The sequence below is a fragment of the Channa argus genome, chromosome 12 (genome assembly GCF_033026475.1).
Source record: "Channa argus isolate prfri chromosome 12, Channa argus male v1.0, whole genome shotgun sequence".
In the NCBI taxonomy this organism is placed as follows: domain Eukaryota; kingdom Metazoa; phylum Chordata; class Actinopteri; order Anabantiformes; family Channidae; genus Channa; species Channa argus.
In genome coordinates this window covers 694,238-707,309 of record NC_090208.1, presented here as the reverse complement: position 1 = coordinate 707,309, position 13,072 = coordinate 694,238, and the positions used below count along the sequence as shown (strand labels likewise).

General features: G+C 39.5%; 1 protein-coding gene across 1 annotated transcript in view; it reads right to left on the bottom strand.

Annotated features, from left to right (window-relative positions):
• Nucleotides 1–5,056: 5,056 nt before the first annotated feature.
• LOC137137365 (uncharacterized) overlaps nt 5,057–13,072 on the bottom strand; it is a 113,010-nt gene continuing 104,994 nt past the window's right edge. Inside the window, exons 3-5 of the mRNA XM_067523544.1 lie at nt 5,720–5,965; nt 5,383–5,619; nt 5,057–5,290 (exon numbers count right to left, since the gene is read on the bottom strand). Of these exons, the coding sequence (XP_067379645.1) occupies nt 5,214–5,290; nt 5,383–5,619; nt 5,720–5,965 (560 nt within the window). The 3' untranslated portion in view covers nt 5,057–5,213. The remainder of the gene's footprint in view (nt 5,291–5,382; nt 5,620–5,719; nt 5,966–13,072) is intronic.

Here is a 13,072-nt window from a genome sequence, read left to right as displayed (position 1 = left end):
AAACAGAAGTTAGGTATCCAAAACCAACCAAACCGTGGAGGTCAGAGGTCACCGAGTTTGTTAAACATTACAACAGTGTGGACCTGAGCTGCAATTAAATATATGTGCACAACAATATATTTAATAATATATATATATATATATATATATATATATATATATATATATATATATATATATATATATATTGTTTGTTTGTTTTTTGATAAAATATAAAATAAATCAGACATTTAAAATAGTTAATAATAATCACTAATCAACTAAACTGTGTTAACGGTAACTACTCAAACACAGGTCAGACACAGAGAAAGACGGACAAAGACATGACACTGTTTGATCAATGCAGGCACTAAACAGTGACTCAGCAACACTTTATCACACACAGTGGGAGTAAATAAGTAAATGGTCTTTATCACAGGAAACTTCAGCTGTCACATATAGAACACGGTCTGATGTGTTACTTTCTTTTCTAAGTGTCAAGTTTCCATTGTCATTAATGTTTCACACAGTTTCAGTAAAGTTGATTTTATTTTTCCATGGCTTCTAAATTCAAAAGTTTTTATTTGCAGTTAAATAATATTGCTAATATCAAACATTCTTTCTTCTGAAGGTGCTGAACAGACTAATTATTGCCTTTGTGTCCTCACACCTTACTGTAATGTTCGTGCTCCTGAATTAGTTGATGATCTGCAGCCCAACAACATACCTCAAATGTGGCTTCTCTCCACTGGCTGCCATAGAACTTAGAGTCAAATATAAAATATGAATTGTATCTACAGCTCTCCATGGCAAAGCCTGTGACTGCACCTCTGAACTGTGTCCATATGGAAATGTAGAGTCTCTGAAATGGGCTATCTAGTGTCTTCTGCATGTGGAAAACTGTATTTACTGTTCATGCATTTAGACCGTAAAAGCAAATCATTTTGCATTTACTGTAACTGTAGATCTTTCAATTGGCATCTTTAAAAAGTAATTCATATCTTATTGGGGGGGGGCACCTGCTGCTGCTGCTGCTGCACTGACTTGGATTTGTGCAGTGTTCTTTCTGCTCTTTGTAGGCATTTTACTTTAAAGAGAAAAATGTTTGTGTGATTTAAGGTGGACTGAAATTATTTTTATTGTATAATTGTTGTTAAAGCGCTTCTCTAACATGTGAACATTACAGTAAGAGAGAGACTCTACAAAGTTTCTGATTAGTGACCATGACCTCTGAAGGAAGACTGAAGGTATAAGAATTTGTTTTAACTCATGAAGTAGTAGTAAAATTATTTTTAATTTATGAAAGATTTATTAAAATAATTTATTCATGTGTGAATAACTGATGAATTTGGAATGAACACATTAAGTTTGTGTGAGTGATGAGATTAACGCATGTGTGTGTCAGTAATAACCAGTTTTCTTCCTCCTGTGTTTTGTGTGTCAACTTTTAAAAATCTCACGTTCCAGTCACACTGACCCACTAACACACTCCCTCAAGACATCAGCAAGCTCATGTTTGAAGTTTGAAAGTTATTAAAATGAATAGGTACATTTAAATAAATAAATGTAACTGTTTTGGTTTTTTTATATATAATTTTTATGCAGGTTTGTACAGTTTTTATCTTGATGAAGTTAACATATGGTAGCACCTGCCTGCTGCAGCAGACTGACACCAATCAGACCAATAGAGATGTAGTACATACAGGAGACCATGAGGTGGATGAAGAGTCTGATCACACACACAGAGCAGAAGTACAGAAAACTCCCATGATGCAGTTCACCAACAGTAAATGTTTCTACAAAGTCTAAAATTTAGTTTCAGATTTTTCTCCATAGACAGAGGATCTAAAATATTTGTACATTTTGTAATGAGTGCATCGAGTTTACTGGAAACATCAGTGATAATGGAAACTTAGAGAAGGAAGTAACACGTTGAAATCATATAAGAGCAGAATAACAGTGTCAGGTTGACTTCTGTGTTATAAACAGAAGAAGACAGACACTGTCCAAACTTTGGTGTCTCTTTATTTTTGTCCTTCACATTTACAGACATGAGAGGTTTAAAAAACACATCTGAAATAAAATAGTCTGACAAAACCTTTAACTGTGACTTTAATAATTAAACATGTATTAAACATGTGACAGTGACCATCACAAACACTGATGTTTGTATTAGATCAAGAAAAACTTTGTGCACAAAAAAAAACAAAACATACAGCATAAGTGCTAATTTCTTTAATGAGAGTAATGATTTTATAAATCTTTTAATGATGCACCTAAAAGTCAGCCATCTCTGCACTCACCATCTCTAAAGTTGGAAAAAAGAACCCTGACCCTCAGCCACTCTGGGTATTTCTGCACAGTTTTGGTTATGACATTGTTGAAGCCAATTTGCACACATTTGTGCACTCGGGCAAAAGATTCTACTTTGCTTATTTATCAAGGCAAAGGTGCAAATCCACAGCCTGTTCCTGAAAGCTGGGGACACATCTGAAGATGGAAAGGTGAGAACTGAGCCAGACCGGCACTGACCAGGACCAACTAGGTCTGAGCAGTCTTCAAGACCAAACCACCTTCATAATAGGCTGTACAGTCATTAGGTGTGTACCAGCCTTTAGCAGACCAGTTTGTGCTGGTTCTTGTTGGGTGATATCACCTTTGCACGTTTTTATACATATAAACCTCTAGTAAATCAGGCCTTTACTGTTTTATTGTGTTCATGCGTATGATCAACCCGTGCTTGGACGACTTCCCTGTGGGTTACTGTGCAGCCTGGACTCAAAAACCCTGTTCCTCCCTGTGTGTAATAATAAACAGTTACATTTGCATCACACCTGATTCCCTGCCTGTTCTGTACTTAGGTCCCTGCCTGGTCAATTCTTTACCAGAAACATACCAAGTTTGAATGTAGTAAGCTTGAATGATGTTCTTCTATCACCTCCCTCCTGCAGTAACTAGTCAGTGTCCACCATGGAGACAGTTGTACAGAGAAAAAGAATCACGGTTTCAGCTTAGAATCAGTCTCAGAATCCATGACAGCAGCACAAAGGGCCTCTGGGAGACCCAGAGTGAAAGAGACACACCATCACTACAAATGAGGTTGTCACATCATTGTGTGGACTTGTTTTGTCTCAGTGGTTTCATCTCTTCAGTATCATTTTCAACACTTCGTAAATACTCCTCTGTCTTTGTGCAGATTTCAACAGTTTCTGGTCATATTAGACGTCCCTCTGGTTGTGTGGGTGACTCTTCAACCATTTGTTGTCATTAGCATTATTACTGGTTGTCATGTTCTGTATTGGTCTCTTTGTGGCCATTTTGTGTCTCTTAACAGACCTGTGCAACTTTTAAACAAGAAAGATTAACACTTACATCAAGGCCCAACTAGCTCGTGCTCAGTAGGTTCATTCACTAATAAACATCCATCCATGTCTGTTATCTGAGTCACTTTCAGCTTTCAGTCACTAGCATAAATGTGTGTTTTGTTGGTGCACACAGTAAAGTGTGTTGGAGTTGTGATGGGTGGATGAATCCTTAGAAGCTCTGTGTCATCATGTTGTCTGTGTGATGACTGGCTGACTCCATCTTTACTACTTCCCTTCCAAGGTCTGTCCTCTACAGGGGAACATGAGTAGTTTTTTTATTTTATGAACAGAAGCAGAGTGTTGGTCAGATGCTGATTAAATATTACTGTTGTTAAAAGTTCACACTTAACAAGAGTTGGCTCACATTAACTAGTTCATTGTTCACAAGCTTTAAATTTCAATGAACTAGTTTACGTTGATTTTTTACACCTCAGAAAACATTGGCTCTTAACAAAATGCCAAAGACCTACATCCCTGAAAACACCCTCACTGACACTTTGAAAATAGATTTGAGTTTTTTTGTATTGTGTTCCAGAGCAGAAACAAATAAATGATTAGTTACAGAAGTGGAATTTACCAATGTACGTTGGTTGTTTTTCTAAACTCTCTTCGGTGACATTTTAGAGAAGCTGAGTGTGTTGAAATGCAGTTAAAGTGGACACAGGAAGACGACCAGATGTACATGGAGGATATGAAAAACAGAAGTACCGTTTTCTGTCAGAGAAATTTCACACTGATGCTGTTAAAACATATCTCATGACTTAAATATAACTCACTTTACAGCTGATAACATACACTCAGCTCTGTCTCTGCTCAGTTGTTTTTTCACCATTTGTGTTTCTTCTTGTTTATATCATTTCTATTTTTTAGCAATAAGGACCACCAGGTTATTCTGTAGGTAAAAGTCTGTACTGGCTTTGAGATGGTTCTCAGTCATCGAGGTCACGGTTTTCCCAAATGCAGCTGAAACAAGAAGATTACAATTCACACACTTCAACTCACGCATATATCAAAAGACTGATCATTTCTTTGTTGTCCTGATAAGGAAAAAATTACTTTGTGTTCGAAGCTTCACAGTGTTTTGATTCTGCATTGGCGACAGCAGTAACTGGAGGCAGTATGGTGGTAATTTATCAGTCTGTCCATCTGTCCATTCTTGTGAATGCAATATCTCAGGAATGTCTTGAGCTCAAGGATGAATGGTTTAGATGTTGCTATATATAATGCTATATCTCAAACTCTTTTAGGGAAAATTGATTACATCTAGCAAAAAACATGCACTTGGACTCATGGATGAACTGATCAGAAAATAAATCTGGATGTACTGTATATGTCGACTCCACTTGCCTGGTTCTTGGATGCATAAAACCACAAGGTGACAATTCTAGTTTGTTATATTAATTATATCATATTGATATTGCTCTGATTTATATTGGTTTAAAATGTTGATTATGTCATATTTGCTTTTATTTGTCTATTTGTCTACTTTTGCACAGCATTGTAATCACTTCATCTACTCAGATGTAAAAACTGCAAAATACACAGTCAACATGAGTTTGTTTTGGCAGATTAGTTATTATCCTTTCCTACAATTATATGTATTAGCATGTCAAAAATATATGTGACAAATTGATTGATCAAGTTCAACAAAATAAGCTTTAATGTGAAAATCATTAATAACAATTTAGAGAGGAAATTTAATGATTGTCCCATGACGCACAATGGATTTCTATGACATGTGGCCCTCTCTGATAAAGAAGGAGAATATCATAAATATATACAAATAAAAAAATATTGAAACAATCAACTTCTGTAATATCAGATTAAACAGTCTGACAGAGTGATTATTGTGCAGTTCTGAAGTCAACGCTAAGTGGTGCCATCAGCAGTAATGTCATCATACTGTTCACAGTGGGACATCTCCATGGACACAACTGATTTGCTTCCTGTGAGAAGAGGTAACATTTTTGATGGATTTAATTTTAAGATCCTATTATAATCTGATGTGTTTCTGTGTGAACAAATATGTGGAGCCTACCTTTTTTTCTGCTGCAGCTAATCGACACCATCAGGTGGGTGGAGATACAGTATGGACAGGAGACTACAACATGCAGAAAGACTCTGACCATAATCAAGAGAGGAGTACGAGACAAAGAGACTGGATCATCAGTATGATTGAGGGCTGTTGAAGTAGGACTGTAGACAGTGATGGTATGTGGGTTAGAGTTTGTAGATGATGTGGTGGTGTGAGGAGGAGCAGAGGTTGGAGGAGGATCTGTAGACAGAGGAGGAGAATCTGGTTCAGTGATCAGTTTATTGTCAGGTCAGCAGGTTAGTTCATATCTTTAAACAGGAAGTGATGTCAGTGTCCTGACCTCTGACCCTCAGCCTGCTCTCAGGAGATTTTCCTAACAGATCAGTAGAACACGAGTAGAGACCTTCATGAGAACGTTGCACTTTGTGGATGGTGAACCTGACATCAAGGTCAGTTTGAAGGAGGTTTTCATTGAAGTAGAAATAAGCTTCAACTGCATCACCCTTTGTCTTTTTTTCACAGTACAGAGTGACATCACTTCCTGTCATCACAGGATAATCAGAGAACTTCAGGACCAGAGGATGATCTGAACAACAGAGAGACAAACAGAGACAGGGTCCAGTGTTAATCCAGACTCTCAGAGAATGAAATCAGTCCTTACTGGCTCTGTGACATCTTCCTGTTAGGACCAGGTGGAAAGTCATTTTCTGACCTTTAATTACTGAGTCTCTACATTGGTTTGTGCTTTTCTATATTACTCTATATTATCAACATCACAGATGAACTGGGACAAAATTCTTCACAATCTCTGCACTGTGAACAAAGCACATCAGTTGTCTTCATAACAGATCTGGTCCACTCCAGGACCATATAGTCCTGGATCTGTTGCATTTCAGATCTGTGGCTCTGTGACCACTGTCCCAACACTCAGATCAGAATTCTCTCTACACAAAACAACTATAAAAGCAGAGCATTTATCTTCTCACCTGCAGAAACAGTCAGTCCACACAGCACCACCACAGACACATCTGGAACAGGACACAGGTCAGTAAAGGACAGAAATCACTGAAGGACAGAGGTCACTGTTGGGTTGTTTTTCAGCTTTTATCATTATCTTAAAGCCTATTTATGTTTATTCTTTGCATTATTTTCATACTAATCTCATTTAAGTTTTGCAATAACTTTCAATTTGTTTTCAGAATACAAGGATCATGTAAGGAAAAGATTATTTAAGAGTAAACAAATGTCAGCGGTCAATAAAGGACAGAACTGTTTATACTATATTTTACATATTTCAGTGTGTCTGAAGTTTAAACATCATTTATAAAATGGGTACAATGCAAAATATGATCTGTTGTTTTAACTTATACATATAAACCTAAACATATAAAATACATATTTCTAAAACAACTAAATAACATGTTACCCTGACTCCAGTACAGGAGTCCAGGTCAGTCCTCGCATTAAAGTGATAATTTGTAGCCTGCCAGATGTTGAACAGAACAGGTTTGTACTCTAGGCTGAGGTGAATGAAATCATCCAGCTGTTTCCCTTCTGCCTCTTCACCAGCACCTGCACAAGCCTGAAACTACAGAGACTAATAAAGTCAAACTGCTTAATGGCAGCGTCCTTCTTATAGGAACAGTTGTTGTGGTTGCTGGAAAATATTTATGCTGCATGTATATTTTTACTGCTTAGGAGATGTCTCCTAAGCATACCCAGGCATGTCCCACACATGTCCCACCATACACTGTTCATGCACCATTTGTTAACTGCTTTAATTGTTTTTTTAGTTTCCTTTTCTTCTCCAGCTGTCTGTGTCTGCACAGCCTCCTTGTTACTTCCTCATTACAGCATTACATTCATACAGCACAGCACAAGTCAAAGTCCAATTACACATAACATTTTAAATCCTTTTAACCATTTTCTTAATTTTCTACATACGTGAATAATTTTTATTAGCACTTTGAAAACCAATCTCATGGCCTCAGATAATGGACTCGTCTCTATACTTGTTCTGTTAGATCTTAGTGCTGCATTTGATACCATTGATCATAACATTTTATTACAGAGACTGGAACGTTCATTTTAGTGACCTCCGATTTGCGTAATCGGGCGTCATTAACTCCCACGTGAATAATAATATTACTGTATTTACGTTTATCCTTAGCCAGGAGTTTCAAATATGATTCAACGTCGCCCGCTCTGGCCCCAGGAAGACATTTGACTACGGCCGCTGGAGTCTCTAACTTCACGTTTCTGACTATGGAGCTGCCAATTACCAGAGTTGGTTTCTCAGCGGGTGAGTCGCTGAGTGGGGAAAATCGATTAGAAACGTGAACCGACTGGTGGTGAACCTCGGGCGTCTGTTTAGCATTAGATCTCTTACGAACCGTCACCCAGCCGGACTGGCTTCCCAGCTGCTCGGGAACTGCTGGGGGACAGCTAGCTGTGGCTATGCTAGGTCAGACGGCACCAGCTACCGGGGCCTGACTAGCTGGATTAGCTATACTTTCAGAAAGGACTTCTGTGGATTCAGCCATACTTTAATAAGCTTGTGTGTATGAAACTGTTTGTGAACCTGCTTGTGAGATTGCTGTTCTTAAACTTGTATGTACAATTGGTTCATCATCGGCTAAGTTAAGAAGCAAATACAATAAATGTTCAATGTTAGTACTTGCTGGACCATCAGATTCAAGTAAGATCGCCTCTACACCCATTCTTGTCTGATGCAGGATTCTAGCTGCTCAACAGTCCTGGGCCTTTGTTGCTGGATTTGTTGTTTTATGATGCACCAAATGTTTTCTATTGGTGAAAGGTCTGGACTGCAGGAAGGTCAGTTCAGAACCCGGACTCTTCTTTAAAACCAGGCTGTTGTAATGGATGGAGTATGTGGTTTAGTATCGTCTTGCTGAAATATGTGAGGCCTTCTCTGAAAGAGACATTTTCGAAATCCTCCAAGTACTTTTCAGCATTGATGGTATCTTTCCAGATGTGAAAGCTGCCCACACCATAGGCACTAATGTTCCCCCCCCATGCAGTGATGTCCAGAAGAGAATCATGTCCTGCACCAAGAACAACATGTCAGTCGCTCCTTTACATTTAGCAGATCACTTATTTATTCAGCTTTCCATCTTTCTCCCAAGATCTTCACATACCTCACTCGATTGTCTTCCGGACCTCCCCGTAGCTCAGTTCCTAACCCCAGGCTTACTGATCTCATCCATTGGATTGCACTTAGAACTACTGAGAGGAAGTAGCAAAAATCCAAGACTCTGTCTGCTCTTGCTGAGTTTGTTTGTTTGTTTGCTGAGAGTGTATTTGTGTCTTTTTCTCCTAGTGACACCAGGCCAAAAACTGAATACTACCAGGACAAACTTAGCAACACCACTGACAAAACAAAGCTGTTCTCCACTGATGAATCAGTCCTCTACCCCCCTTCACCTCCTCCTTCTTTACTAATAAGGGGGCAACCATCAGTTTCAAGTTCTCACCTTGAGATGGTGACATCCTGCTAACTTCATGTAACAGTGAATCACTCTCCTCATTTTCAACTCTGACCGAGGACAACACATCCACTCTCCTCCTCTCTAACCACCCTAAAACGTATCGTCTGGATCCCATCCCCTTCAGTCTCCTTCAAGCAGCTCCACCCACACTACTCGCAGCCATTACACAAATTATTAACACATCTCTCACAATAGGCACCTTCCCCACATTATTTAAACAGGGCCAGATTACTTGACTTTATAAGAAACCTATTCTCAACCCAAATTACACAACTCTCTCTTATCTTCCTTTTCTGCCCAAGACCCTTGAATAATCTTCAATCAACTCACAGATTTCCTTTATCAGAACAACCTCCTTGATAAGTGCTGCAAAAGCTACAAGTCAGTCTTCTGTCATAATTCTATATCTGCAGCCTTTGACACTGTGAAACATCAGATCTTCCTGTCCACATTCTCTGATATGTACATCTCTAGTACAACTCTGGTATGGCTCAAGTTTGACCTATCTGGAAGAACCTTCAAGGTATCTGGGCAAAGGCAGGATTCATGTGTGGGGCATCAAGTCAAAAGCTTTCTTGTAGTTAACCCAGGCCATGGGCAGGATGGCATGGCTGCGCTTGCAGTTTCAAGTTACTCGTCTCAATAAGCGACAAGTAAGGCAGTTGTCCACGGACCACAGGGTCAGTGGTTCAATTCCTGGTCCCTCCTGGCTACACGTCAAAGTGTCCTTGGGCAAGACACTAAACCCCAAGTTGCTCCTGGTGGGTCAGGTGAGCACCTTGCATGGCAGCCCCCGCCGTAGGTGTGTGAGTGTGTGTGTGAATATGTGAATGAGAAGTAACATTGTAAAGCGCTTTGGATAAAAAGGCTATATAAGCAGAGATTTACCATTTACTATCTAAGCTGCTATACCTGACAGGAACTTCCATGTTGTGCAGAGATAATTTATCACTCAGTAGTTGCACACCTCCCTTCTCCCTTGCTTCAGGATCAGGACTGCTCATCCAACAGATGTCCGGACATACATAAAGCATAGTGGTAAGCCGGGAAACATAGCATAACTATAGTTGGCATCACCTGATTTAGTGATGGTCATCCAGTACACAGGATGCATGCAGCTGTACTTTGCAGTCAAAGCTGAGCTTATATCAAACTAGAAAAAGTATTTCCAAAAAAAAAAAAAAAAAAAAAAAAAGCTCCATGAAGGCTTAAGCGCTGAAAGGATTTACCAAGCAAAACTGAAAAAAATTCCTTGAGGCTTTTATTTTGAAACTATTGGGCTGACTTTGATGTCTGTGATGTCATGGGGCAGAATGTCTCCATTCATTTGAATGACAAAAAATTGCTTAAAATTATATTTAAAAAAATGTAATATACTGTATATGAAAAAGCTCAATACAGGCAATATCGTCCCTTATGAGCTGAATGTTTTGAAGTTTGAACAATGTTTATAGCTGAAAGTATGCAGAAGTAACTAGGTGCCAAATGCGTACAGAAGGCTGAACTCAGAATAATGACTTGGAAATACTTTTTTTTTAAACTTGGATCTTCATGTACAACAGCTCTAGAATCCTCAATAAGGTCCCAACCAAATTGCTTAAAGATGATCTACCTGTAATCGACACGTTCATATTAGATATCATCAATCTATCTTTAGAAGCAGGCTATGTACCACAGGCCTATAAGGTAGCTGTAATTATTATGGCGGTTATCAAGACAAATAGCTGCCTCAATGAGGTCTTGGAGTGTCCTTTGTTTGGGTTACGGAGCCAAAGTGTCCTTGGGCCGATCTGCCAGAATGTGTCGTACAACGCTGGAGCATTCCATTCACTGTCTGCAGCCAGTGTGCCAAAGTCTATAATATAGTCTATGATGTGGCGTGTGCCCTGAGTCAGACTGGACAGGCTGAGTGCAGCTTCCACCTCTGGGCTAGAGGGGTCAAAGATTTGTGAGAGCTTGGCCCCAAAAGACTTAAAAAAGATTAGGATATCATTACTGTGGCTGCTGAAGCATTCACAGTAGATGATGTACATATGAAAACATGCAGAGACACAAAGAAAGACCAGGTGTTGACAAAGGGGCTGACTTCACATCATCCCCTGATTTTAAACTGATTTTAGAGACACAGACAGACAGACTGTCATGACCCTTAAAGCCAAACAACAAAAAGTAGGGGCCCTGGTAAGGGACTGGAATCAAGATGAATACTAACAGGCCACAGTCCCCATGCTGGCACTGTTTGCTGCATCATGACAACCCTTTGGCAGCGGTCAGCACTGTGCTACAATCAAGACACATTAAAACTTTATTCAAAACAACGAACAAAATCATACAAATGCTGTTCTGTTGGACAGACTGAGTCTGAAGTCAGCACTTTACAACATGTTTCACCATAGCCATGGTTACTTTATTACTCACAGTCACTTTTGTTTTTTATTGTGTTTTGTTGTTCATTCTGTTAACCTGTCACTGTGTTGCTCTATCATTAAAGTCAGTTTAAGCTTGCAGCTTCTCTCTGTACTGTAAATATGGGTTTTTTCTGTAATACGTCAATGAATGTAGAAAGTGTGTGTTTGACTCACTGAGGATCAGACAAACAGATGAGGTCTTCATGTTGTCGGGATGACGACTAAACGTCTGAACAGCAGAGAGACGACTTCAGAATAAACACTTCCTGTTAATAACTTCAAACCAGTCGCTGGCTGATGCTCAGTGTAGAGTTGAGAGAAGAGTTACCTGAATTTATAGAGTGGATATGATGTTAAATGACAGCAGATTAACTTGGCAGATCTATGAACAGTTATTGTTGTGAATTATTTAAAAAAACAGATAAACACTCTTCAGGTTTGATCCTCACTGTCTCCTTCTTCTTTTCCTTTCGATTGTTTCATTTCAGGTGTCTCCACAGCGAATCATGTGCCTCCATCTAACTCTGTCCTCTGCATCCTCTTCTCTCACACCAACTAACTTCATGTCCTCTCTCACTACATCCATAAATCTCCTCTTTGGTCTTCCTCTAGACCTCCTGCCTGGCAGCTCCAACCTCAGCATCCTTCTACTGATATATTCACAGTTTCTCCTCTGAACATGTCCAAACCACCTCAATCTGGCCTCTGAATTTATCTGCACCACTCTAACATACTTCTCTGTCACTCCAGACTTCTTCATACAAAACCACAACTCCTGTCTCTACACCCTGTCATTAACCCTCATTGTAAGGGTTGGACCACTCAAGGACAGTCAGAGATATTTTCTGAGGACACTCCAGTGTTGTCTTGGTTGTTTGCTTCAGGTCATCATTGTACTAAAAGCTGAACCACCACTGCAGTCTCAGATCTGATGTCCCCTGGAGCAGGTCTTCTTGAAGTAAGCCTCTTTATTTGGCTGCATTCATTCTTGTACCAGTTCTAACTAGTCTCCCTTCCCCTGCTGCTGAGAAGCCCCCCACAGCATGATGTACCCCAATTATGCTTCAAATAGGGATGGTATTAGCTGAATGATGAGCAGTGCATCCCATCAGACACAGAATATTGTCCTCCCTTTAAGTGTTGGTGGACAAACTGCAAACACGCTATGGCTTCTGTCTAACCACTCTACCACAGAGGTCTGACTGATGAAGTTACTGAGGATCAGCTAAGTTTGACTCAATCAGACTAATAGCACACATATAAGAAGGAATAACACGGAGAACAATTTATCACATCTAACATAATAAATAAAAAACTGCATGAGCCCAATTCAATTAAATAACACTAGTTACACCAAGAGGAGACATGGAGGGGTCAGTAACTTTCATCAGGGTATAGGACAGAGTCCAAGTAACACAGGACACCACAGGTCCACGTTGTGACCGCTTCGCAGTGACTGAAGAGACTGTTGTTAAGACTTGTGTCACGTAGTGGGGTTTACTGAGTCACCACTAGCTTTGGCTGGACCACTCACTTCAGCCTGAAATACTCCGGTCAGCCAACAAACCTGCTGCATATGCCGTTCAACCACCTCTTATCAGTTCACTCACTGCAGTCCACCATTAAACCATCACACTAACACTTCCCTTCACCTTCATACAAACAAACAATAAGGTGCTGAAACAGATTCACCTTGTTACATATAGTCATATTTAATGTCTACATGATTCTACTTTACTAGTAAAACACATCAGAAAAACTTACCATAGTATCTGG